The sequence below is a fragment of the Elgaria multicarinata genome, chromosome 4 (genome assembly GCF_023053635.1).
Source record: "Elgaria multicarinata webbii isolate HBS135686 ecotype San Diego chromosome 4, rElgMul1.1.pri, whole genome shotgun sequence".
NCBI lineage: Eukaryota > Metazoa > Chordata > Lepidosauria > Squamata > Anguidae > Elgaria > Elgaria multicarinata.
The window spans coordinates 33,707,822-33,734,958 of record NC_086174.1 but is presented as its reverse complement, the minus strand read 5'-3'; the positions used below and the strand labels follow the sequence as shown (position 1 = coordinate 33,734,958).

Sequence of the window (27,137 nt, the reverse complement as noted above, 5' to 3'; positions counted from 1 at the left end):
CTTTAAAAAGAATATATATATATATAAAAAAATTGCACTGACTTGAGATCACTTTGATTGAAGAATCATGCTTATAAATAAGTGATCATATGCCACAAAGGAAACATTCCATTTGTTTTTTAATATAAAGAAACAACACAGTCCTCACATTGAGAAACCATCTTTTGTTTAGTAATAGGCTTTCAGATTAGATGTCTCCTTTCTGAAATACCAAAATATGAAATGCAATGTAACAATAGCAGTATAGTGATGTCACCTCAACACTATTGTTTTAAAAAAACTTTCCTGCTAAATACAGGGACAAGATTAATATTAATGGAGAATATAAAATATGCTTGAAGGCCAACCAGCGTAACATTGCAGTCAATGTACAGTGACAGATACTGAGTGGTATGAAAGCATGGTGAAAACGCGTGTCTCCAAAATGTTATCTATTAAGTTTTCTGTTAACAGACATGTAATTGGGCAGACTATTTCTTGGATTTAAAATATTTCATTCTTCATACACCATTCCATGCTCTCCACTTCCAGACAATGGATTCAGCAGTTAAATACAGGTGCTACAACTGAGATCTGCAACAGAATGTTGCTGCGTGGAATGTGGGGTGTTCCAGTCAACAGTGTTCCTCAACAGTCAGCATTCTCTGGCTACTGAGCACACTCAGTCCTTACTGGCTGTTTTGGGGGTTTCTACCACACCCTTCAGGTTTAGTTCTAGATATTTTTGGTATTTCTGTAGACCTTGTGGTTGTCTCAAACCTGCTGATATATGTGGATGGTACTATCTTGGCTACATTAGGATTCACACTCACCTCTGAACTTCAGAGTTAGAGGAAATGATAGTAACACTCCTTATGAAGAATGGTTGTGCCCTTGTAAGTTGGAAGGAATGAAGGACATAATCCATTATGAACTTTGTCACCCCTTGGAAAGAGCCCTGAGAGATGCATTTTTGAATACATGTATCTTGCTGAAATGGCCTGTGTGAAGGAAAGTTGGGGTCTACACAATTTTCCTGCAAGGTAGGCCCTGGATCAAATGCCCAGTTTCTCAGACAACCACCTCCCTAACCTCATCCCAAGACAGTAATAGCCAGCCCTCCACACACACATACAGATTAAGTACCGAAGCAGTTCATTCACACAACTAAAATCTAACTCGTAAGGGTCCAGTCAGGCAGTAAAAGGAAAAGGGAAAGTGTGGGAGGGAAAGGGAGAATGAGGTAGAATGTTGAGGAAAATTTAGCAGTGAGCAATGACACCCTAAAACCATTAGCCCCACCATAAAGCACGCCACAAATGGTGACAAGCCTCCCCTGGAGCATCCAGACACTTAAACATAAAAAAGCCTTTCTAAAATTGGGCCATTTCCCAACCCGACACTGATCTTCCATTCTACGCATGTGTAACCTCCAGGAAGATGACTGGCCCCTGGCTACTCACTTCTTTATCCCTTTTGGGGTCGGCTGGTGTCGTGACCTGCCTCGGCCAATCCTATGCCCCTCTTGGGTCATTGGCGCCCCCTCCCTCGTGGGCGGGGGGCCCTTCACCAGGCCATTTCTGCCCACAACTGAAACAGATCAACACCTCAATTAGCACGACCTTGGCTACTCGGGCTAGGATGATAACTCTGCAGGTGTTGTTGCAGGAGATAGGGAGTGCTTGGCACAGCCAATTACCCAAGCCTTGAGGAATGTTCCCTGAAACTCCCTCCTCCTGACCCAGAGGCCTGAGCCAAACTGAGCAGAACTAACTGAGCAAGACCACAGCCATTTTGGCCATTCTTCACAGCCTGCAGTGTTATCCATTGGCTTAAAGTGAGCTTGTTTGCAGTGGGTTTGGCCAGGATTATTTTGCAAATCTTGAACCATGTGTCGATCAATTCTATAGACAATGAACATCATAGTTCTATGTGTGATCCTTGATGTATTAACAGAACCTTGATCTGTTAATTGTATTATATATTGTAGAGCAACATTTCTGCTATACAGTAAGGACTCATTTGGTTCAGTTTGATTTGATACCACAGTTTCTACTGAATACTAATAATGAAAGAGGACATTGCCTGTGTTTTCCAGCAATCATATTAGTATCATTTCTAAATGAATATATGCATTTTCTGGTGATGTTGTTATATCAGGAGATACTTTATTTTTTAATAGATAGTGTCTCTTTCTCTTTAATTATTTTAGGTGTGTTGTAATGGGATTCTGCATAACAATATTCCAGGTTTCCAGTGCTGTGAGGACAAGTACCTCCTGTTTCCTCCTAATATATCAGGTGTTTGCTGTGGCGGCCAGACCCATGCAGTGCAACCAGACTATCAGTGCTGTGGTGGCTATTACACAAGGGTATTAGCAGGTAAGAGGCAAATTCTTTCAAGCATTTAACAAAAATGAACCAATGCAGTAGGGTCTTTAATACAAATAAATATATATGTACATCTTAGTGTGAACTTTAGATTTTATTCAACTACAGAATGAGAAATAGAAATTAAGATATTGTTGAATGAATTACTAAATAAAGTAAATAAAAATTTAGTAAATAAATTAGTAAATAAAATTTGTTATCAAAATAGCAATAGAACTGTGAACAACAGTATGCAGGACAAGAACTGAGAGCCAGAGAGGTGTAGTAGACAGAGGGCTCCTTATTTATTTATTTATTTATTACATTTCCATGCCGCCCAATAGCTGGAGCTCTCTTGGCGGTTCACAAAAGTTAAAAACAGTGAACATTAAAAACAAATATACAAAAATTCAACAGCATATATACAGCATATATTAAATATTAGAGGAGACATGATAAAAGTGTACAAAATTATCCATGATGTGGAGCTTGTGCACAGAGCAATATTTTTCTCCCTCTCTTATAATACAAGAATTCAGGGTCATCCTATGAAAATGATTGGTGGGAGATTCAGGATAGATAAAAGGAAGTATTTCTTCGCACAGTGTATAGTTTAATTATGAAATTCACTACCACAAGATGTAGTGATGGCCACCCATTTGGATAGCTTTAAAGGGTTTTTTTTAAAAAAAAAAAATTAATGGAAGAGAAGGCCATCAATAGCTACTAGTCCTAATGGCTATATGCTACCTCCATTATCAGAAGCAGTATCCCAATGTACACCAGTTGCTGGGGAACACAACTGGGAGGGTGCTATTATTATTATTATTATTATTATTATTATTTATTTATTTATTTATATAGCACCATCAATGTACATGGTGCTGTACAGAGTAAAACAGTAAATAGCAAGAGTCTGCCGCATAGGCTTACAATCTAACAGATCAACCTGAAAACAAGTAGGAATGTGTGGTATTAGGATTAACTGAGTTAGGAAAACAAAACAAGTAACATGGAAAAGTACAAGAAAAGGTCAACTAATCTAGAAAAAAACGCTTTTCAGTGCTTTAGCCATTCTTTTAAAACACACATACACACAACCACAGAGAGGGCAGGAAACCACCAGATGATCAGTGGTTGGGAACAAAACTAGGGAAATGTCTGAATGCCTTGGTGTTGTATGGAATGGGGAATGGCTGTCTGGAAATGGTGAAGTGGGAAGGCACTCTTATTCTACTTGTTGGTTTCCTACAGAATGCTGGCCGAGATGGACCCTTGGTCTGATCCAGCATGGCTCTTCTTATGCTCTTATGTTCTCATGAGTGTTGGGCTGGGGAGACCTGGCTACCAATCTCCACTGAGCCATGACAGTCAATGGGTCTCTATAATAAGTTTGTCGTGAGGATAAAAATGGAATAACTCCTTACATTCCACTCTCTGAACTTCTTAGAGAAGGGATGGGATTCAAATAACAACAACAACAACAACAACAACAACAACAGCTTCAACTCAGATCCATCCAGGGACAGTTGTAATTCTCATATAACATCACCTTAAGGTATCATTTCATGTAACGTATGTGTGAGAGAAAATATTTTAATGAGGAATTAGCTGTATGTCTGAAGGAGTTATTACCTTAGTCACACTAAGCTGACCAAGAAATGGGAGTACCTATTTCATGGTAATCCCACATCATTTCCCCCACCCACATATCTACATGTTTGTAGATATTTATCCAGCCATGTGTGGGCTGAATAAATATCCTGCATGATTAGAATAATATTCAAATGGCCCCTGTGTAGTGAAAACGGAATGATTCATTCACCAAACACACCCGAGCCCTGATTTTTCAAGGTGCTTTGACATTTCAAAAGCTGCTACTAAAACTTCTAAGAGTTGGTCATTGGTAGGGATGTCAAATGTAAAAAAGTCTGTACATCGTGCAAAATCAATCCATTGAAGCAGTTTTTCCCACCACTTCTCTGGTCTGGTTTTTGCATGTAATGCACACCATGGTTTAGCACTACATGCATGAGCTGGAATGAACCTGGGCAATACTCTGGATTTGTGTACTCCCCTCCCCCACTCCTTGTCCTATGTGACTGTGAGAAATATTTCAGCAGTATCTAGACAAGAATCCTGGCTTGGCAATGCATATGAACCAGAGATCATGGTTTATAACAAACTCTGGTCAGTTTCAAAACAAGCCAGTTTCAAACAGTGAGCTATGAAACTGGCTCGTTAAACTAACCAGAGCATGTTACAAACCACAATCTCTTGTTCATATGCAACGACAAGTTGGGGTTCTGTGAAAGCAAAACTAAATGCTTCTGAAGTCCTTCTCCCAGTCACATAAGAGGAGAAGGTAGGGGGAAGCCTGTAAGTCTTGATTAAGTTAATTCAAGCCTGTGCACATAGCACTAAATGATGATTTAGAGTTACCTGGCAATATGATCACCTTGTGACAAATGTTACCCCCATCTAACTATTTTTCCAGTGAACCGATACAGCCAGACTATCAGTTTTGAGTCCTCATCTAGGTATCCTAGATCCCAACCCAAATTTTCCAGTGTGTACATTGCTCCATGAGTACAGTTATTTTCTTATTCTTTTTAGTATTATAGAACATCCACAAAGCGTACACAGAAAGCAATTCAGTACTGAAGAAAATGGAAAAGTTTCAATTCATCTGCCGCTAGATATGTACTAAACTTTTAATTAACAGTGGAGTATAGTTTAGCAAAAAAATTCAAGATTCGGTATTGTATGGTAAGAATCAGTAAGCACTCTGGATAATTGGGTGCTGTATAATGTTAAATCTCTTCCATGATGAATATATTTCACACAAAAATACCTTTACATGGTGGCATATTTATCAGTTCAAATTTAAGCTCATATGAAAGAAAGATCATTTTCTTTGAATAGACTTCTAAATATGATTTGCAATTAGGTTGGGTGTTGTTGTTTTTAAAAAACATACCTTTAAATACAGTAAGTCTGGTAGTACAACGAAAGCTTTCCACTGGATGTTTAACACACACATCTCTTTCCAGACAACTGTGAGGTCAGGAGCTAAATTGACTGCATTACCCATGGGTTGGCACACGTCCCCTATGCTCAGAAGTACTTTGAATTTCTGCCAAGCTATGCAGCACATCCTAAATTCCAATGCCTTCAAAAGTCATTCATATATCACAATATTAGAATGCTGCCTATGATGTCATCCAAAAGGGGGGGGGGAAACATGCAGTCCCATGGAACTAGAGGAAAGTCTTTTGCTGGTCCCATTAATCTCAATGTACTAAAATAAAAAGATGATTGTCTATGACCTCTAAACACAACACTGGTCTTTCTTAACTAGCTTTACACTGTTTACATAAGGAAAGGAAAGTACAGTGACACAAACCATCTTGTCGGTAAAAGAAACTCAAATTCAATAAGCAATTGCCAAAGTTCAAGCCGGGGATATTTATATACTGCTTGCCTGGGGTTTTGTGACTTGTTTCTTTTAAAGATACACTCACTGCTTCCTTCCTTCCTGCCTTCCTCTTGTTTCCTAAGGGCAGCAACAAGAACAATATTGGTCACTTTTTCTCCCCCCCCCCCTTTTTTATAAATATGCTAATAACCCCAAGCGAAATGTTAATGTGGGTCATTCTTTGATAAGGATAACAATTAACTGGTAAGACTGCATGGTAGTTTTCAGAGAGAAAACATTTTCAAGCTTGGCTTGGAATGGATCCCATTTTGAGAGGTTAATGAGAAGGTTACTGATCCTTTGTGTCTTATGTCTAATGGTCCTTTTTATAAAATATATATATATATTCTGTATTTTTTCCAATTGATGTAACTTACATACCCCGTTGAAGGCCTCCCTCTGTTCAGTCATGAAATTAGTTTCTGAGGAGAGCAGAGAGATGTGGTTAAGTATCTTAACAGATTATATCTCTTACACTCCAAAGGGTTGTTCTTGTCCTTTTGGTTTATTATTGACTTTATTTGATAAAGATATTTATACAGGGCACTCTTGGCATGCATGTTTTCCAGATGTAGTTTGAATGATGCGAGAGAAGTACTGAAAGTACTTTACTACAAGCATGAGTCTTGCAATTGAGGAAAGGAGTAGTAGTGCTATCTGTGAATGGTGAGCGGAAGATACACATATGAATCCCAAAGCAAAGACGGGAGGATGAATTTTTCCAAAGTATAATAATGTAAATAATATTAGCGTTCATGAGACTTCACTGTCTCCCTGGGGCTTTGTGGGAAAAGTGAACGACAACGTTCTTCCGTGAATGTCATATCGGAACATTGTAGCTGGCTTCTAGCGAGGTGACTTCAGCATGAGATTACATGACCGCCCTGAGGATTTGGGAGGGTTTCGTCTTTAGAAGCTGAATCTCAAAGCTCCTTATTAAACTTGGAAAAGACTTAAACATGGTCTATTGGTTGGGATGAGTTCTTGAAGAGGAAGCTAATTAAACAAGAACTGGTACACATGTATACTAGAGCACACATAACTTTGGTTATGTGTACAGTTATATTTTTCTTAAAATAACTGCCTAGAAGTGTATTAGAACGGTGATGTGAGGTGGTGCCCTATACAGTCTTAGGCCAATGGTCCATCTGATTCAAGACTATCTGGCAGTATCATTTGTTACTGCATGACGATACGCAAATGTATCGAAACAATCTTTAGAGATCTTTAATCTAAAGTTACAATGTACTATGGACAAAATTAAGCAACCCAATTGGGGGAAAGTGTTGGGAATATTGCAGCGTCGCCTGCAGTGCTGCAGTTAGTTAGTTCATGAGAATTTTGATCACAGCCTGCCTCAGGATTCCTATAGCCTACAATGTGATTCCTATAGCCTCCTGTGGTTTCTTCCTTTTGCTCCTCTCTTTCCTACCCCCTAACTTCCACCATTTCTGGGAGCACATGGGTTTGCTCTCTCATTCCTGCTGGTATAATTGAACACAAATGGGCCGAACAAACTCTTTTTGAAACTCTATGCTGTACCTGCATTTTATATGCAAGAATATTGTGAGTAAATTGTTTTTCTTTCCTTCAGTGAAGAAGAATGTGGTCTCCTCATATTAAAATAACCTTGTTTGCATGTGGTACTGGTAAATGCTTATTCTGTTTTTCCTTTTTTTCTCCTCTGCTAACAGGAGGCATCATTACTACATAATCTATCAGAAAGTAAAGAGACACAAGCCAGAGAGATTAGGGTAGCTGAACTTGTGGATCTTACAAAGTAGTCAAAATATGTACATGGGCAGTATATGGACAGAACTATCAATGCTTTGGGTTATGTGAGGTTTAAACAACCCCAAAACAGACTATGGGTTATACCAGGGCTATTTGAACAGCAGTTGTGCAAAAGTATGGCCACTGGCCACATGTACCATCTCCTATGATGGAAACAGTTATCAACTAAGACAAATCTCTTTTTAAAATCCCGCACCCTCAAATACCTGTCCGTAGTTAGCTCTTCCTTTTTTCATCTTTGTTACCCTTTCTGCCAGCCCTGTCCTTTCCCTTCACATTTGCCCTGCTCATGATGCTCAGGTTTTTGGGCATTTTGCACAGGGACGATATCATAAGTGTTTCTTTGTAATGCCAGCATTTTGTCATCCTTAACCAAACTAAACTCTACTCTGTATAGGTAACTATACTTACAGCCAGCTATCCTTTTCCATTCTTCCTCTCCCTCTTTTGTGTGTCCCACTGTAAAATTTGAGACTGTAAGCTTCTTAGGTAGAAATCTCTTTGCTTATGCTACTCCACAAAGTTCTAAATAATAATAATAATAATAATAATAATAATAATAATAATAATAATAATAATATATTTGTTACCCGCTTCTCCCTCTGGATCGAGGCGGGGTATAACACAAATGCAAACACCATAAAATATATATAACTAATTAAAACATTTATATATGGTGATGATGTTGTATGAGTCACCCCCACTTCACTACTATCATCAATCTACTGCTGCTGTTACTACTGCCACTAAAAAATAATAGATAGGATTATGTAGATGTTATTGCCTTTCTTGAACAAAATTCCTATGCTATGTTTAAATCTACAGGAGAAGTATGCTGCCCAGTCGAAGAGCAAAACTGGGCCCCTGTTGGGATTGGGGACTCCTGCTGCCGAGGAATTCCTTATTCCACATCAGGGAACCAGATATGTTGTGGTGGATTACTCCATGATGGCTTCAACCAGCAATGTTGTGGTGGGCAAATAGTAAGCAAAGACTTGATCTGTTGTGGTGATCAAGAAAAAGTGAACATCTATCAACCTACATCAGGTACACTTTTAGGTGATCTCTGGAAGATGTTTTGTTTTAGTGTTTGAAATAAAAACCTTACATGTTAGTCTTTACATAAGATCTAATTAGGAATGGGCCCATATGCTTTCTAATCATCTATCACTGACTACTAGAGAGAAGCCAAGAGCCCTTTCCATTTTTGTCTTATCTAATAAAATTATAAAATCTAATATTAAAAACCTTAAAGTACAGTGTGGTACAAAACCAGAACTCCATGAAAGGAGTAGGAAAAACATCAAGTAGAATCCCTAGGTTCAAGATACCTTGGACTACAAGAAATGCAGAAGACTTACGAATTAGTTCTCATTTCATTGTGACTTTGCTATCAAGACTGTGCTTGTTCTCTCTTTCAGGGGTGGGAATGGGATTGGGTATTAGTTATATGCTTTCCAATGGCTGGGTATCTATTCGTTGGACAAAATTTAACAAAGAGCTTTCAAAGTTTAGCAATAACTTCCTGTATATATTTCTTGATTCACCTTATCCCATCTGCATTTATCCTCCTGAAAGAACTTCATTTGAGTGCTAGAAAAGGATATACACATTTAAAATAGATAAATAATTAAAAATAGGAAATTATTATTATCATCATTATTATTTACATTTCTGTACAGCCCCAGAGCTGAAGCTCTCTGGGTGGTTTACAAAGATTAAAAATCATTAAAAACATTTACATAAATACACAAACAGACAGGATACACAGAAACAACATACAGTATATCCAAAAACAACTTTCAGCAATCAGCCATAACCATAAGACAAATCCAGGGGCATATCTAGACGGGGCGACATCCCAGGGATCGTCCCGGAATTGTCCCTGTGTGTCCACATGATGCACAGGGGATCCTGGGAGCAGGGAGGGATGATCCATCCCTTTCCCAGGATATCGCTCTTCCCTTTAATCCCGACTTTTCCCGCGGTCTCGGGCAAATCCGGTCATCCCATTTTTGTCCTGGCTCCTCGCGAGTAACTGCTAAAAGCCAGGACCCGGGCACAGGGCGCAGAGTTCCTCAGGAGCTCGATGCCCATCGGGGTGGGGGTGGGGGGAGCAGGAGTATTTTATTTTATTTTTAAAAAAGACTTACCTTTGTGCTCGTGCACTCATCTTCAAAACAAAACAAAAACACAAAATGGCGGGTGCAATGTCCTCCGTCCTCCTGGGATGCCGCACACCGTGTGTAGACTGAGTGGGGAGGATCTTGTGATCATCATATTGCGAGATCATCCCCCTCTGCCCCCCTCATCTAGCCATGCCCCAGGACTGATTAAAACTCATCATATGCTGCCTAATGCCTGAGAAAAGAGAAAGATCTTAATATGGCACTGAAAAGATAGCAATGTTGGCCAGACGGGCTTTGTCGCGGAGGTCATTCCATAATGGGTGGGCTACTCCTAGTCACTCCTGTGACAAAGGAAGTGCGGCATGCGAAGGACAAGTGGGAATTGCAACAAAATGTTGCAGTGTGCAGTGCTCCTTAACATTGCTGGGCGGCTAGCACCCTGCCCACCATTCCATTTCCACTCCCCTCCAACCATTGGCATTCCATGGCTACTTGCATGCTCAGTCCTAATAGGGCCATTGTGAGCTTCTCCCTCAAGGGTTTCCATCACCAAATATTTTTCATGCTTCTACAAACTTTGGGTTTCTCCCAAGCCTGTTGATACGTCTGTCTTGTGCAGGGATGGTACTGTTTTGGTGAAATAAGGATTAGCACTTGAAGAACTGACATCAGTCTGATAGACAGATATGCTGAGGAACTAAGCATAATTGTCATCATTCATATGTAATCCTTTCTATGTAATGTAATGATGAATTAATACTAAGAATGGATGAATCTGTCAGTTTTGCTTTCTCTCTTTCTCTGATTTTTTTTTTAAAAAATCTCAATTTCTTTCTGTTCCATTTATGAAGACATTTGCAAATTTTGTTCAGTTCTTATCAAAAAACAGAGTGAAATTCTCACTGGCTAGATTCAGTTATTGCTAGGAATGGAGATGACCATGTTTTAGCTACTTGCCCTGTAACTGTTAAAGTTGAAGAGATGTCAGAAAAGTGTGGTTTAGTGGCTAGAGTGTTGGACTGGGAGTCTGGAGATCCAAGTTCTAGTTTCCATATTCTTTGGAACTCCCTGCCCCTAGAGGCACTAACACCGTGTTGCTTCTGGCGCCTCCTGAAAACAGCTCTTTTTGAGGAAGCATTCCTTCACTGACTGGCCACATTTTTTATTGGTATTCTGTTTCAAATGAGCAATTTTAACATGTTGTTTTATTCTTTTTATCTTTTAATTGTTGTAGCTCTTATGTTCATTGCTCCGGAATCTATTTCAGTTATGGAGCAGTATATAAATATTGTAAATAAATAAATAAACAGGATTGAACCTGCTGGTCGCACATTTAGCCCCCTACATGTAGTCAGCATAACTTCTGAAACAGTTCTTGGGATAATTTATTATTTCAATGCACATGTCTTCATCGCTAAGCTGAGAGTCCTCCCATCTTTATTAATTTATTAATTACATTTTAATCTTGTCCTTCAAGACATGTACCCATGTTCTCCTCACAATAACTCTATTAGACTAAGGGCATGTCTAGACCTAGGGATTGGAGACGGAGAATCTCGTGATATGGTGATTGCGAGATCCTCCCCCTCAGTCTACATGTGGCGCACAACGTCCCAGGAGGAAGAGGATGTCGTGACCTCCATTTATTTTTTGATTATTATTGAAAATGAGTGCAGGAGTGCTCCACCGAAAAGGTCACTTTAGAAAAAACAAAAAACCTCTCCCCCCACCCCTGATGGGCACAGAGCTCCTGAAGAGCTCTGTGCCCCGTGCCTGGTTCCCGGCTCCTCGCGTTTACCTGCGAGGAGCCAGGACAAAACCAGGATGGCCGCCCACACCTCCCGCGGTCTCGCGATCATCCCAGGACTGTGGGAAAAACCAGCAATATCCTGGGGAAATGCAGGGATCTTCCCTCCCTGCTCCTGGGATCCCCTGTGCATCTTGTGGATGCACAGGAACAATCCCGGGTCAATCCCTGGGATATTGCCCCATCTAGACAAGAGTGCCTGGCCCAAAGTCACCAGTGAGCTTAATGGCTGAGCAATATACATAGTTTGGGCATGATCCCATTTCCCCCACCCCCTGTGCACATCCAATGTGACATCTGCACAAATTGTGAGGTAAAATTCTAAAATTGTGCTAATTATAGCATTTGCGTGTTATATACAATCATGTAAATAAGCTCTGTATGTATGATATATATATGGACATTCCTTGTAAACAACTATTTTTATACAATGGATTATTAAGCTTCTAAATCATTTTGGGAAAATAGTTTTACTTCTGTGTTCTGCTGTATCTATATCAGTAATAAGAGCAGAAATGACATCTCCTTGGAAAGTACATTCAGATGAACGGATAATTTATTATTTAAATACAAAGACTAGTTTTTGAATTATTTAAAGTACAGGAATAAAAAGACGTGTCTTAATTTTACATAAGACACATTTATTGAGCTTAAAAAAAAGATATCGTCAGCCAGTATCATTTGCTCTGTATTAAGAAACAGTTTCAAAAAACCTTACAATATTTTCAAAGATCCACTTGTTAGATTTTCCCCCCTTATTTTTTTTTTGTCTGTCATCTAGGTGTATAGAGGTATATCTGGATAATAAAGAAGATTTTTTATAACAATTCTTTGAAATGACTTTGTTTGCAACCCTATTAATGTAAAGCCCCATTTCCAGGTTTCTGAAATCTCAAGGAGAACCTCCATAGATACAAGACTGTTGCCATCCGCATGGAGAGGTTGACAAGAATGAGAAGGCAGGAGATCAAATGCACTCATTTGTGTGTAGATATTACATGCGAGGAGAACACCTGAATAGGGATTAGGGCCTCAACTAGACCAGGGGTTTTAAGGGCAATGATCTTGTGATTTTATGATTGCGAGATTGTCACCCTGGTCTACGTGCAGCGCATGACATCATGACTGCCATTTTTTTTATATGAGAAGGAGCACATGAGCACTTGTGTACAAACCAGTGGTTTTTTAAAAAAAATAACCACTCACACTCCCCCCAGTCTACCCCTGATGGTCACAGAGCTCCTGTGCCCCGTGCCCAGCTCCCGGCTCCTCCCAGCTCCTCACGAGGAGCCAAGACAAACCGTGATGCCCGCCCACGCGTTCCATGGTCTTGGGATCCCGAGACAGTGGGAAAAGCGGGGGGAAAGGGTAGGGTGAAATCCCATGGAAAGGAAGGAATCATCTCCCCCCACCCGGCTCCTGGGATGCCCTGTGCATTATGTGGATGCACAGGGATGATCTCGGGGCGATCCCCGGGATATCACCCTGTCTAGCTATGCCCTAGATTATCCAAAAGGCATCAGAAAAAAATGGTGGAGAGCACATAAAAAAGGTGGAGAGCACATTATATTCATTGCTGTTACTAGCTTGAGGCCCACTTTTTCCTTCACTAATGAATTCCAACATTATGAAGTCCATGGCCACCACACCTTTAACGTATTCCCTGCAGATTGTTCATATGAACATTGGAAAGTGAGTTGGAATGATGACAATCTTAAAATAAGCCAATGGTGTGGCTACAAATGCTCAGACAATCTAACCTTAGGTGGTTCCTATCATGAAATGTAAGTATATGGAACTCTAGCACCTCAGCCTTCTCTTGGCCTTCAAGCCCTATTCCCTGGAGGATTCTCCCTGGAAGAATCCCCACTAATATCTCTGATCAGAAATATTTCCAGCTGAGTGACTTCACATACCCCGTGGGTATGACACACACCATATGAAGCCAGGGACCACAACCCCAAAAGAAAAGATGACTGAGTATATAGATGTGGATAAGGAGAACTTGATTAAAGCTTGCCAAGAAGAGAACCTCTCTTATGAGAGTGAAATCTCAGATGATTTAAGAATGTTGTTAATATGAAATGCGCCTTCCCCCTTGAGTCACTGGGAGATGGAGGATATACAGCTGGAGGAGAAACTTACACAGCTGGAGGCTATAAAATGAGAATTCTCGAGGTGGATGGAAATGGAGCAGAGAAAAGCCCAAAGGCAGATGGAGATGGAGCAGATAGAAGTCCAGCAGCAGATGGAGATGGAGAAAAAAATGTCTTCTGCTGAAAGATGAACAATGAGAGGCCCAGTAAAAACAAGAGAAGGAGATGGCTCAGCCTCAACAACAGCAGCTCAGCAAGGTGACCCGAAGGACTTCACAGTATTCGTCCCAAGGGAAGATCCATAATGATTTCTGTCCACTTTTGAGAAAGTGTCCAAGAATTGTGATGTTCATGAGCACGGCTTTATGAAATACTACTCAGCAGTATCTGGGGGGAGCTCCAGGGGAAGAATGTTGTGGTCTTTTGCTTTGTTTAAAAAGTGTGTATATAACGTGAGTGGTCAGAAAGGAAAAGATCCTGTGCATAATATAGGTCAACCAGTTCATCATCTGCATAGATACATAGTTGTCCCTTCCTCTAAACTATTAATAATAATAATTTTCTTTTATTGTAAATTTTAACAAAACAAATCACAAAAAGAAAAATAGAAAAAGAACAGAAAATTACATGCATAGAAATATAAATATTCCATCAAGTACAGCATTCTTTAAAAAAACGGGGAGGGAGATTATGCATAAATTTCAAGAAAAGCAGACCAAAACTCCATATATTTATGCACACTCGAGTGGTGCCTATATACTAGTGTTCAAATGTTGATAGTGTTGTTAGGTTCTCAGTCCATTGCATTATGGGAGGTGAACATTTATCCTTCCAATATAATAATATGGCTGTCATGAGGGCTCAGAAAATCCATTTGCGCTGACCATTCGTTAGCTTCCAAGAAACCTCAAAACTTATTTATGTATTTATTTATTGCATTTCTAATAAATTTCTGCCCAATAGCTGAAGCTATTTCCTGTTAAGCAAACTTAACAGGAAAGGAATTAAGACCTGTCTTAATCATATAGCCAGGAATCCAGAAGTTGTTACAATTTTTTGACAAAGGACGTTGTACTTGTAGAAACACTGCTAAATGTCTTTTTTATATTGGGAACAATTTTATAGATACTGAACTAATTGAGGCCCTTTCTACACCTAAGGGTTATACTAGAAAAATGGAGGGATCATTCCTGCCTGTTCCCAGGATCCCCTGTGTAGCATTTGGACGCACAGGAACGATCCCAGGATGATCTCGGGATATAGGGCTGGTGTAGACATGCCCTGAAACTCAATGTGTTGGTTCATAAGTTTATTGTTATCACTGATCATCATGCATTAAATTGGCTACAGACCATGTGCTACACAAATACCAAATGTAAGCGATGATCATGGATCTTTTCCTCCAATGTTTATTAAAACTTACTTCCCCACCCCCTCAAAAAAAAAAAAAAGATTCAAAAGGTGGAAAGATAAATACAAATATCAACTGCAATACATTGCAAGGATCAAATGACAATCTAATCGGAATTAACAAAAACTACTAACCAGGATCTAATATATTAATATATAATGCATGAAAGAGAGAAAATAAAAACAATATTCTAAACAAAAAATATATAATTACAAAGTAAGCAACTCAATTAAATTAGACAAAATCACTTGAAAGTCTTCCTCCATTGAAAAAAGAGCCAGTTTAAATGTCAAAGAAGAGTACATATCAATTATCCACTGGTATAAATCAGGATTTGTTTATCCAATGCTGTAAAGTGGAGTATATACCTTGAAAACAGAATGTAACTGCAGATGAATTATCTTGATAGGAGTTCCCCAAATAATTAAAGTACCCTTATTATTTATTATTTATTGCATTTATATAACACCCCAATAGCCAGAGCTCTCGGGTGGTTTCATACAAAGATGAAACACTGCAAAGTGTTAGCTTGGAATGGATAACATGGTTCCGCTTGTTTGGAAGAAGTGTGAAGAAACACTGTATGTTTGTTTATGTATATACTTTGAGCCATCTCTGTAATGTGATAATGTAACTGAGTAAGCCAGAAGCTGTGTTATTGTGTATGGAGCCTAAAATATTTGTAGCTATAGCATAGAATCATAGAATCATAGAATAGCAGAGTTGGAAGGGGCCTACAAGGCCATCGAGTCCAACCCCCTGCTCAATGCAGGAATCCACCCTAAAGCATCCCAGGGAGGCTTCAGGCAAATTTGGGGAGAAGTAACCTTTATTTGGATTGGTCAGCTGACTCAATAAAAGCAGTTGGCAATTAAAAGTTCCACAAGGAACATGATTGGTCAGAAGATTTGAAAAAGTTCATTTAGAGACAGTTAGGTCCCGTTCAGAAGACACCTTAAACCATGGGTTTAACTGCAGTGGTTAAGCCAGAAAGCCAGGCTGTGTTCAGAAGACACCTTAAACCACAGCTTTAACCATGGTGAATAAAGCAAAAAAAACCTTACTCACCATCGTTAAAGCCATGGTTTAAGGTGTCTTCTGAACACAGCCTGGCTTTCTGGCTTAACTACCATGGTTAAAGCCATTGTTTAAGGTGTCTTCTGAACGAGCCCTTTGAGTCAGTGAAAGATGGCTGGTGACAGAGCAGTTGCAGTTCATAGAAAAATAGGAGTTGGAAGGAGCCATTTGGGCCATAGAGTTGAACTCCCTGCTCAGTGCAGGAATCCAGTTTAAAGCATCCCTGACAGATAGCTGCCCAGTCTGTGCTTGAATATCTCCACTCTCCAGTGATGGAGCCCACTGTCTCCCTATGCAGACTTGATGGTTGTTGGCTGAAGAGAGTGGGCTCAGAACTGGGGAAGGAGAAATCTCAGTCTGAGAGAACCTAACAGGAAGGTCTGAATACCAAATCTAGTGGCTGAGGGAGCAGGAAGCCATGCAGTGAGGTTGCAAAGAAGCTTCAAATAGGCAGCAGAGCCCAGCACCAGAAGAGGTAGTGGCACCTTTATTGTCTTATGTACATAATTCAACTAGACCTCTTAATTTTGGCTATCTTGTCTCTAGTGGTGGTGTCAATCCCATGCCTACGCCTTAGTAACAAGACTATTGAGACCTATGATGCAGATGGTTTATTTTGGTTGCAGAGGTTTAGATTGCCTTATAGGAGGGAGTTCCATTGACCCAAGTCTCAAAGTGTTAAAAAGAGAGCAGTGGTGGAAACCCTACATTTTTTCCACATTTGGGGATATAGGTGAGATAATTCACAGGTTATTCCTCCACATTTGGCATCACATGCCCCATACTGGAAAAGCATTTTATGAAATTCCCCCCTGAATTAATATAAAGAACATTTTTCTTGTTCATTTAGCTATACACTCTTACACCCAATCTAGTAGGAGCTATTGTAATACTTGTATTGTGAAACACTTTATTAATTATTTGCAAGTTATCCAAGCACCACAGGTTCCAGCATAGGCCACACTTTTCAGAAACTTTCCCAAGACAAAACAACAATAAGACAAAATACAGAGTCTTATCTAAGCACTAGAACATGGGAAACCACCATGTATTGTTTGGAGGTGTTACTTATATCATCGCTATAGTTCTCTTTCTGCTCACATACCTCTTGTTGGTTGAAGAACTGTGTTCATAAACCAATGCGGAATATAACTCTCTATCCTAATCCACCATCTAGACCTATCAATGCAAGTCAAATATTTGCAGTAGCACTGATATGGTATTTAGGGTAGGTCACAAGGGACAAATTTAAGAGCCAGTGTGGTATGGTTATAATCTTGGAATTGGCTCATGGAGACCTGGATTCAACCCTCCACTGGATAACTTGGGCCAATCACTTTCTGTCAGCCTTACCTACTGTACAGGTTGTTATAATATTAAGATGGGGTTGGGGTGAAGCCACCAATGCAATAAATAGATGGCAATAAACTACATTTATTTGTCTTCCCTACTCTTCCCTTCCTGACAATCTGATAGCTGATATCATGCATAGAGGCCTCAGTCTCCCTTCCCCACATATGAAACCTTCAATGTCTCAGCTCAGAGAAATGCAGGAATAACACATTATTCTCATCTTCATCCTGAAGCCAGATCCCTTTGTATAGCAGCACATTGTGTGGCTGCCACAAGAAAGAGCTGGCTCGTAAAACATCTCTTTATGTACTTTATTACTTAAACTCTTTTTATTTGCCTGCAGGAGCCCTTTAACAAAATCACATTGAATTGACTTTCTCACACCAAATCAAATCTCCCTGGTCCCAGTTCAGTTGTCTTTGTCAATATGTATTTTATAAATGGAGTGAATTAACAGATGCTGTTGGAAGAGAACTGCTGGGGTAGCGTTTATGTTTTTACTACTCTCTCTGGGCAGATGAGTTGTGTAGGAGTGGAATACAGGTACCTTGGGATGAAAGTCGTGTTCTTCATTTCACTGTGTGTATAGATAGATAGATGTATTCTTAACTATTTTTCTCAAACGCATACATTTGCACAAGTGGAAGCTTTTTAGATTTTTCAGCCTTTGTATACTGTGCATTCTCTTTTGACATTCAGTCTTTTAAAAGGTGCAGTAATGGCATTTCAACTTATAAAAGTAGACAGAAAATGGTAAATCTCCCCATTGTAGTTTCAGTAAGGGCTAACCTGCATACTAAATACATAGTGTATACCTGATTCTATCTCCCCCCTTTCGTTACTGTAAGTATGCAGGGTCCTGATTTGAACACATGGGTTAGTGGTGTTAAACCTTCCCACCCAGGTACTTTCCCCCCTAAATTTCCCCTCCTCCTCTATTGGACTCCATTGTCACACACACACAAATATTTCTTTCTTTCTATAGCCCCGGTGAACTGGGGGGGGGGAGGGATTTAGGGAGGGACAGCAACTGGCTGGAAGGATTAACCCCCCTCCCTGAGTGAAGTGGTCCTGATTTGTATTGGGGACTCATACATGTACACAAAAGTAAAACAAAACAAAACAAAAAGCTAGGACCAGCCCTGAACCATTTATTTGTTTATTTACTTTAGATAGCTTCCAAATTAAAACATGAACAGGCAATAAGTATAGTAAATAAACGCATCAATTAAACAAATTAAGACAGCAACCATAGCACTCGACCTTGCCGGCTGGAGCAAATTATGAGGGGACAGAGGTTTCCATGGTGGTAGGCCCTAAAATGGTTCCAGATAGGTTGTATGTGACTTTAAACCACCCTCCACTGAGAGGCCCTGAGGATCAGGCCCATTACTTATGCCAGCCTGGAGCTGCTATGGTAATTTCCTCTCCGTTGAAATAAATGGCGGTGGGGAAAGAACACACCTTAGTCTCCTGTCCTGATCAGTGTGAGCCCTCAGAGCTTTAGGAGTTACAAATCATCTACTACTTTACTTCTCACCCTACTGCACCTCATATATTCCATTTCCCATGAAGCCTTTGCCGTAAATTCTTGGTCACTTCCCTACTTCTATTTCCCTCTCCTTCCTGCATTGTATTTTCTGTTGTGAATATGAGATTGTAAGCTCCTCAGGGCAGGGACATGTCATCTTAGTAGTAGGACTAGCAGTAGTCATGTCAGTTTTTATCACAAAATCTTGCACAAGTGAGGAACTCCCTGCTTACTTTCACCAAGCATGTTAACAATTTGCAGTTTTTCAACAATATCAGCATATAATTTATTTATTATTTTTATTATTGCATTTATAGCCGTCCTTTTTCCCCCAACAAAGAACACGACAGTGTACATAATCCTCCTCCTCTCCATTTTATCTTCACAACAACAACCCTGTGAGGTAGGTTGGGCTGAGAGTCTGTGACTGGCCCAAAGTCACCCTGTGGGTTTCCATGGCCGAGTGGGTACTAGAACCCAGATCTCCTGACTCCTAGTCCAACACTTTAGCTGCTACACCACACTGGCTCCTTCCTCATAGCTTCATTCTCCTAAAAGAATATGCATACATGTGTATATATGCATATTCTTTTAGGGGCCAGTAGAGTCACCCTTGTTGGCAGGGTACCTACAGCCCTCTGCACATGGAAGCCAGGCAGGTGCCCTGAAGCCGAGCTTGTTAGAGGACCAGATGCATCCAATGGCAAGCATGACAAACTTTTATGATAAATCTGATGCCATTACCCTGAAACCTTTACGCCATATGTAATTAGTAGTGAGAAGTATTTTATACTGTTGTCCCACTTTTGTACCTGCATGGCTGACTTTTATCAGACCAGGGTGGTGAAGATGGGAGCTGTTGTTTGGCACATGCTCAGAAATTGCTTACTTTAGCCCCTTAATACTGTATCATGATTTCTTTCCTTCCTTTACAGCTTCATTTAAGTCTAGTTTTAGTATCACCTCCTTGGGGGATGGGGTGGCTTCTCAATTCCATTTCCAATCCATGTCCTGCTTCCTCTGCAGTTCCTGTTTCTACTGGAAGCCCACACTGACCTGGGCTAGATCTATACTACTGCTTGATAGCAGTATTGAAGTGCACTGGTAACTGCTGGGGCACAATCCACATTCCATATACCAGTTTCATGGTGTTATTTCCTGCTTTTTATTCCACATTCGTAATGATTTGACACAAGGTGTAGATCAGGCCCTGTTCTGCACAACACGACAACCCATGGTGGGTTGTTAGCCCACTTTGTTTCAAAGTGGCTCGTTGTCACGTCCAAACCTGGCTCAGTGGCTTCAGCATGGTTTGTTAATCATGCACAAGCTACCCTGAGAACCCATGGCTTGTTGCTGGTTTTTCCAGGTTGGCTTGTTTTGAGAAAGGCTTATTGTAACTTGCAAACTCAGCATGATGGGTTGAGCCAAAAGACTACAGAGTTGCTTGGCAAGAGTGGCAGAAAACCTGACAGCTGCCTCATAATCTCAGGCTGGCAAAATCTCCATGCCTGATTCCCTTTTGTGATTGCCATTCCTGCTTGCTCTGTGCAAATGATAGAATTGTGCAAATTAAGCAGCAATCAGCCATGAAATTTATGCTTTCTGAAATTGGATGCAAATTTAGTAGGGGGGCGGGACAGAGAGGGAAAATGCACCTTTCCCCCATAGGCTAAAAAGCATGAAAATTACAATTTTGAGGGGGTTCATACTTTTTAACCTTTTTTTTTTACTTTGGGGGAGCAAAGTGCATGTTAGCATTAACTAATGTGAATTTGTGCACATGCACATTAACTAATACTCATTAGCTAATGCTGATGTATGCTAATCGCCCCAAAAATGAAAGTAAAACACACACACACCCCACACAAATCACACCCACGAGTTTGCATTTTCATGCTTTCCTCTATGTGTGGAAGGTGTGGTAGGGAGATGCATATTTTTGGTCTCAGGTTTTTTTTCTCTCCACTGACTAAATTTGTGTACAATTCTGGAAAGTATTTTTTTAAAAAAAGATGCCTGACAATCCACAAAACACAGATGAAAATTCTTAAAGAAAGTTTTACCATTAAAAAAAACCAAACAGGTTGTGCCACAAAGGACACTGGGACACATTCCAGAAGCAAGTGGGAGGACCAAAGGGGAAACAAACCATGACAAACAAAGGAGTACTGGATCATCTATCAATAGCAGTGTGGGTTAGTGAAGGATTAAACAAGCAATTGTGGTTTATTTCAGGGTGGTTTATTATTATGTGTGAATAATAATACTAGAATTTTCTCATGCTCACTGGAAACCATACAATGAGAAGAAACCCTATCCCATTTTTCACTCTTTGCTTTCTCAAGCGTCTTTCTTTAAGGCCATTGCTAGACAAGGGTTTAGCCTGGGCTGATACCCAGGCTCACCACTGTGCATCCAGATGATGCACAGGGGATCCCAGGATCAGCCTGGGCTAAACCCTCCCTTGGCCTGGGATAACCGGCACCAGTTGTGGCCCGGTATTTCCACAGCCCCGAGCTGAGCCCGGGGCTGCGGAAGGTCTAGCTGGTTCCGCGGCTTCTCCTGGCTACAACGCTTACTCGTGAGTAGCCGGGAAAAGCTATGCCCATCGGGCTGGGGGAGGGAAATCGAGGGACCGGGGGGGGGGAAGAGTGGACCTGGCGGGGGAGATGGAGAGGAAGAGCAGAGCCAGGGGACATCGGGGGGAATCGCGGCCCAGGGACGATGGGGGGGGGAATCAGAGATCGCGGGTGGGGGGGCGAGAGGGGCATCAGACTTTGCGGGGGGGAATCAGGGGCAGGGGGGAGCGGGAAACCTTTTTTTAAAAAAAAAAAAACACCACCTACCTTATCGTTGGTGCGCTCCTGCGCACATGGCCCCTTTAAGTTGAAAAAATAGCCCACGCGACGGGGCTTTCCTTTACCCCGTCGCGTGTTACGTCTAGCTAGGAGCGATGGCCCCGCTAGCTGCAGCGCGGGCTCGCCCCTACTCCTGACCAGATTAATAGGTAGATCTAGCAAAGCCCTCAGTGCCTTCCTTTAAGATGTCAAAATCAAATATACAGTTATGATAATCAGGTTCAACATTCTGGTTGAAAGAAGAAACAGGTTGGATTATGAAGCACTAAGGCTGAAATCTTAAACACTTTACCTCTGAGTTAACATGCATAGGATTGTGCTGACGATCTTGTGTGATACAAGCCTATACATGTTTACTTGGAAGGAAATCCCACTGTGATCAGTGGGGTGTACTCACAGTTACGTGGGAATAGAACCGTAGCCTTAATTTTTATTCTCTTCTTCAGAGCTCATCATTTTGCCATTCTTTTGTAGTTTAGTACTTCAATCATTGTACCTTGTTGTGAATTTGTGGATAGGAATATGAAATGATTATTGAGAGAGCAAGCTGAATTTTTCAGTTTCATGTTTTTTTCCTGCATCCCCCCACCCTTATGGTAACACTGTACATTTCTGAAAAATATCTATATTTTCTATTGTTCTGCAAATTCACACTTAGTGTTTCAGGATCTAGATAGATAGATAGATAGATAGATAGATAGATAGATAGATAGATATCAGCAGTATGTACCCCTCTTTAAACAGTTGATCAAGATGGTTTTTTTCCAAAGGTAAATCAGTCCATCAATAATACACGGGCCTGTTTTCTATCCCCCACCCCAACCCACCATAGGCATGTTTTAAACTGTACATTCTCAGTGTCAAGGTTCAAGAGTCAAGTGCTACATCTGATAAATTAGGCAGAGGTCAAAGGCTATGCAGTGCGGTTTCAGAGGAATGTCTATTTCTGAATTTGCAGCTCATTCATGCTGAAGTGATGCACTCTGGGAATTACTACCAAACTCTGCTCAGCAACATCTGCTCTCCCTAAGTGAGTTAGTGCACGTCAGACATCTTTATGTCAGAATATTGCAGTGATGGATGCAGTCTTCAGAAAATGCTGCATAAAAATCTGGTGTGCCGTTCTGGCCATTAAGTGAAATTACTATTTAAATTAATGGCGCTGTCACAGTTTATCTGTGCAAAGAATGAACGCTGATTAGGGTATTAAGTAATTAGCAATTTATCACGCTGGAACAAGGTTGATAATAATTAAAGAAGTAATGGTTTACCAAAGAAACTAGAAAGGGAGTCACTTCTTGTTATGTGAGTGAAATCTTGGCTGAAAAATTTTATTCAGTGAAACAAAGATGAGGTTCTCAGAGAGAGAATGCAGCTTTCTTTTTCTGCCCTAGAATAAAAGTGGTTCCTTATCAAATTTTTACTTTGCTTGTCAAAAGTGCCTCCGAGCTAAAATGTTTGCATTTGCTTTTTTAAAATAATAATAACAATAATAATAATAATAATAATAATAATAATAATAATAATAATAATCCCCAAACAACATGTGATGTAACCACACCACTGGGGGTAGGAAGAGGAAGTGAAAATCTCTGAATATTTACCTCATGTTTAGGCTTAGCTTCTGAGCCATACTACTAGCCAAGGGGGATAGGATGCAGTTGACTGCTGCAGCTGGCTACCATTGTGTCTTGCAGTATGTATTTGTGTTGTAAGGAAACCTATATGGTGTTATTGATGACTTAGAATATGGGATATATTGGCTATGATAACCATTGATGGATGTGGTGTTATGCCATTACGCAAAGCTGTTATGAGATAGAACTGTACCAAAAGGCAGAGGCATTATGGAAAGGTTAGCCTGGTACAATTCACTTATACAACATCCTAAGCTGATGCCAGCCACTACACCAAGTTTAGGGGACCTCAGGCCCAGGGGACAAAACCAGCCCCCCTGGGGTCCAATCTAGCCTTTGGCCCCGCCCTTTGCTTTTGGCCCCACCCACCACTGGAATGCACCTCCCAAGAGCATCTCCAGAACTGAATTTGGCTTTCAGACCAGGTCTGGCCTGAGACATTTTGCAGCGTCAGGTGAAGGGCAAAATGGCAGTCCCTTATTTAGTGTAACAAAGCCAACTGGAGTGGTAGTTGAATCTTATTTCACTACTGACAACAGGCAGCATTTTCCACTGTATATGAGGTCAGCTGGCAGGGCAGGTGACACACACTGCCCTGTCCTCCAGCACGACATTGCCACTTCCCACTCCCCAGCAACTGCTGCCTGAGGCAATTGCCTCAGCCTGCCTAATAATAGGAATGGCCTTAATTAGAGACATACCTATCAGTGCAATACTGACTGCATTACATTATGTATTAAACTGCCATATTAGAAGTCCAGCTGACAACCAGAATAGGGCTGGGCCCAGTTGTAAACAAATCTGCTCTGTCTGCCACTACATATGAATCAGATTAAACTGTTTCACTTTTAATGTTTAATCCCCATTATGTCAGTTATAATCCTACAGACCTCCATTCATTTGAAATTAACTAGAGACCCATGAATAAAATTACTTAGTTGTATGTTGGGCTAGATTAACCATGAGAATATTACACCTCATAGCCCTAGCAATGAGCAGGGGGTTGGACTCGATGGCCTTATAGGCCCCTTCCAACTCTGCTATTCTATGATTCGAAGGCCTGATTCAGTCAACACGCTAAACCATGCTGTGGTTAAGCAGCATGGTTTAGCGTGTTGACTGAATCAGGCCTTCGAATCATAGAATAGCAGAGTTGGAAGGGGCCTATAAGGCTATTGAGTCCAACCCCCTCTCATTGCAGGAATCCACTTTAAAGCATACATGACAGCAGGTTGTCCAGCTGCCTCTTGAATGCCTCCAGTGTGGGAGACCCCATGACCTCCCTAGGTAATTGGTTCCATTGTTGTACTGCTCTAACAGTCAGGAAGTTTTTCCTGATGTCTAGCCAGAATCTGGCTTCCTGTAACTTGAGCCCATTATTCTGTGTACTGCACTCTGGGATGATCGAGAAGAGATCCTGGCCCTCCTCTGTGTGACAACCTTTCAAGTATTTGAAGAGTACTATCACGTCTCACCTCAATCTTCTCTTCTCCAGACTAAACATGCCCAGTATATTCGAGAGCCTGTTTCTGAAACATATGCGAACACTGTTTTCTGTTCAGAGTTTATACCACAGGACATGGTTCTTGACTGGGACCTGCTGGAAGATGGAACCTGCATTGTAAGGGTTTATAAATATCACCCCAAGATGCAGGTTGACCATTGATGCTGGCACATTATTATATCATTATATCATAATATTATATCATTATATAATGATTATATCATGCTGGCACATTATTTTGAACAGCATGATGTTACCTGCACAACTGCCTCTTTGAATGGCCCTGTTCAGAAGACACCTTAAACCATGGCTTTAACCACGGTGGTTAAGCCAGAAAGCCAGGCCGTGTTCAGAAGACACCTTAAACCATGGCTTTAACCATACTGAATAAAGCAAAAAGCCTTATTCGCTGTGGTTAAAGCCATGGTTTAAGGTGTCTCCTGAACACAGCCTGGCTTTCTGGCTTAACTACCATGGTTAAAGCCATGGTTTAAGGTGTCTCCTGAATGGGCCCAATGTGTGCCTCTGCAGGCAGGAGGAGGAGGCAAAAAGGACAGGGATGGACATATGTCTTTCTGTCTTTATATATGAACTGTCTCCCTCCCTCAGTACTATTAGAGAAATCAAGAATGAATGAAAACAGCTGATTTTCAAAAAGGAAGAAGAAAATGAAATGGGGATTTCTTTATTTAGAGATAGCTTTCATCATTTTCTGTTTGCTACCCTTGTTACTCCTTGTAATCCATGTGCTCTCGTTCTTGGCTGTGACATTAAAGCCAACATCATGACTATATTACACTACAGCCTATTCTGTGATGTTACATTGCTATAGCATTTGTTGTACATGATTTTAGAAATGTATGCGCTGGCGCAACAAATATTAGGATTGGAATGTTAGGGTGGTTCCAGATGGGGTATTTTTTTCTCCCTAGAGCAGTTGTAAATTGACTCCACAGCTGCCCTCAGGAGGCCAGATGGCCTCATGCCAAGAAGCCTCTGCCTCAGCAGAGAGCCAGACGGCAGCCTGGCACTCTCCTTGTTTAAACCTCTGTCTCCTGTCTACCTTGGAGAGACAGCAGTGTTGGTACAGGTACCATTCTTTTTCTAACAAGGCTTTAGGACACTGCCTTATGCCAGGTAAGATTATTTATCCATCCAGCCCGATATTGTCTGTTCTGACTGGCAGCTGCTTCATCTCTGGGTCTCAGGTAGAGAAAGCTCTTTGATCCGCTGCTGTTTGATCTGCGTTTTGTTTATTTAACTGAAAATGCCAAAAGATTGAACCAGGGACTTTCCAGTTGTGCTCTGTCACTGAGCTAAGATCCTGCCCCATCAGATTCTTGGTCTCAGTTTCTCTACTTTCTTCCTACCATCAGCTCTAGCCTTATTTGTGCTACTCACTGTGAACCCCCCTTTCTCACCAGCAGATTATGGGCTTCTTTAAAGCCTTATGCAGATATTCTAAATCTTGGTATTATGTGGGAGTAGGATCTCAGCGACAGGTCCCAATCCTGCCCTTCATGCATTGATCAGACTTTGTTGACAGAGTCTGTGTGTGGACACCTAAATGCACGTATACTCCTGTATATGTGATCTGGAACCTTGGGAAAAGGAGTGGCTCACATTTATCAAATCCTATGTGTGTTTAACTGTGCACACATAGGGTCTGTACACAAGGGCCGGATCTACATTTTGTGTCAAAACATTACTATCCCATCATGATAATGCTATATCCTTCTTGTGCATTTATACCTCGTAGGACACACAATGACATTTGTTGTGGTATTTGGGATAACATGGAATAAAAAGCAGGCAAATAACACTATGAAAGAGGTATATGGAATGTGTAATGTGCCCCAACAATTATCAGTGCACTTCAATACCGCTATCAAGTGTAGATCTAGCCAGTGTCTGATCAATGCATGGATGTTGTGGGTATTTATTTATTTATTTATTTATTTCATTTTTATACTGCCCAACAGCTGAAGCTCTCTAGCCACAATCCTGTTCCATATGCTTATTGCATCTAGATGGTTGTTTATTGTACAGCATATAAAATTAAAAAGCAGTAGTAGGAATAAAGTAGGGAGGCTTAGGAAATCAACCTCTGC

General features: G+C 40.8%; 1 protein-coding gene across 1 annotated transcript in view; it reads left to right on the top strand.

Moving 5' to 3' along the window:
- Positions 1–27,137, top strand: part of USH2A (usherin) — a 594,633-nt gene that overhangs the window by 427,849 nt on the left and 139,647 nt on the right. Inside the window, exons 49-50 of the mRNA XM_063125387.1 lie at positions 2,192–2,360; positions 8,446–8,667. Of these exons, the coding sequence (XP_062981457.1) occupies positions 2,192–2,360; positions 8,446–8,667 (391 nt within the window). The remainder of the gene's footprint in view (positions 1–2,191; positions 2,361–8,445; positions 8,668–27,137) is intronic.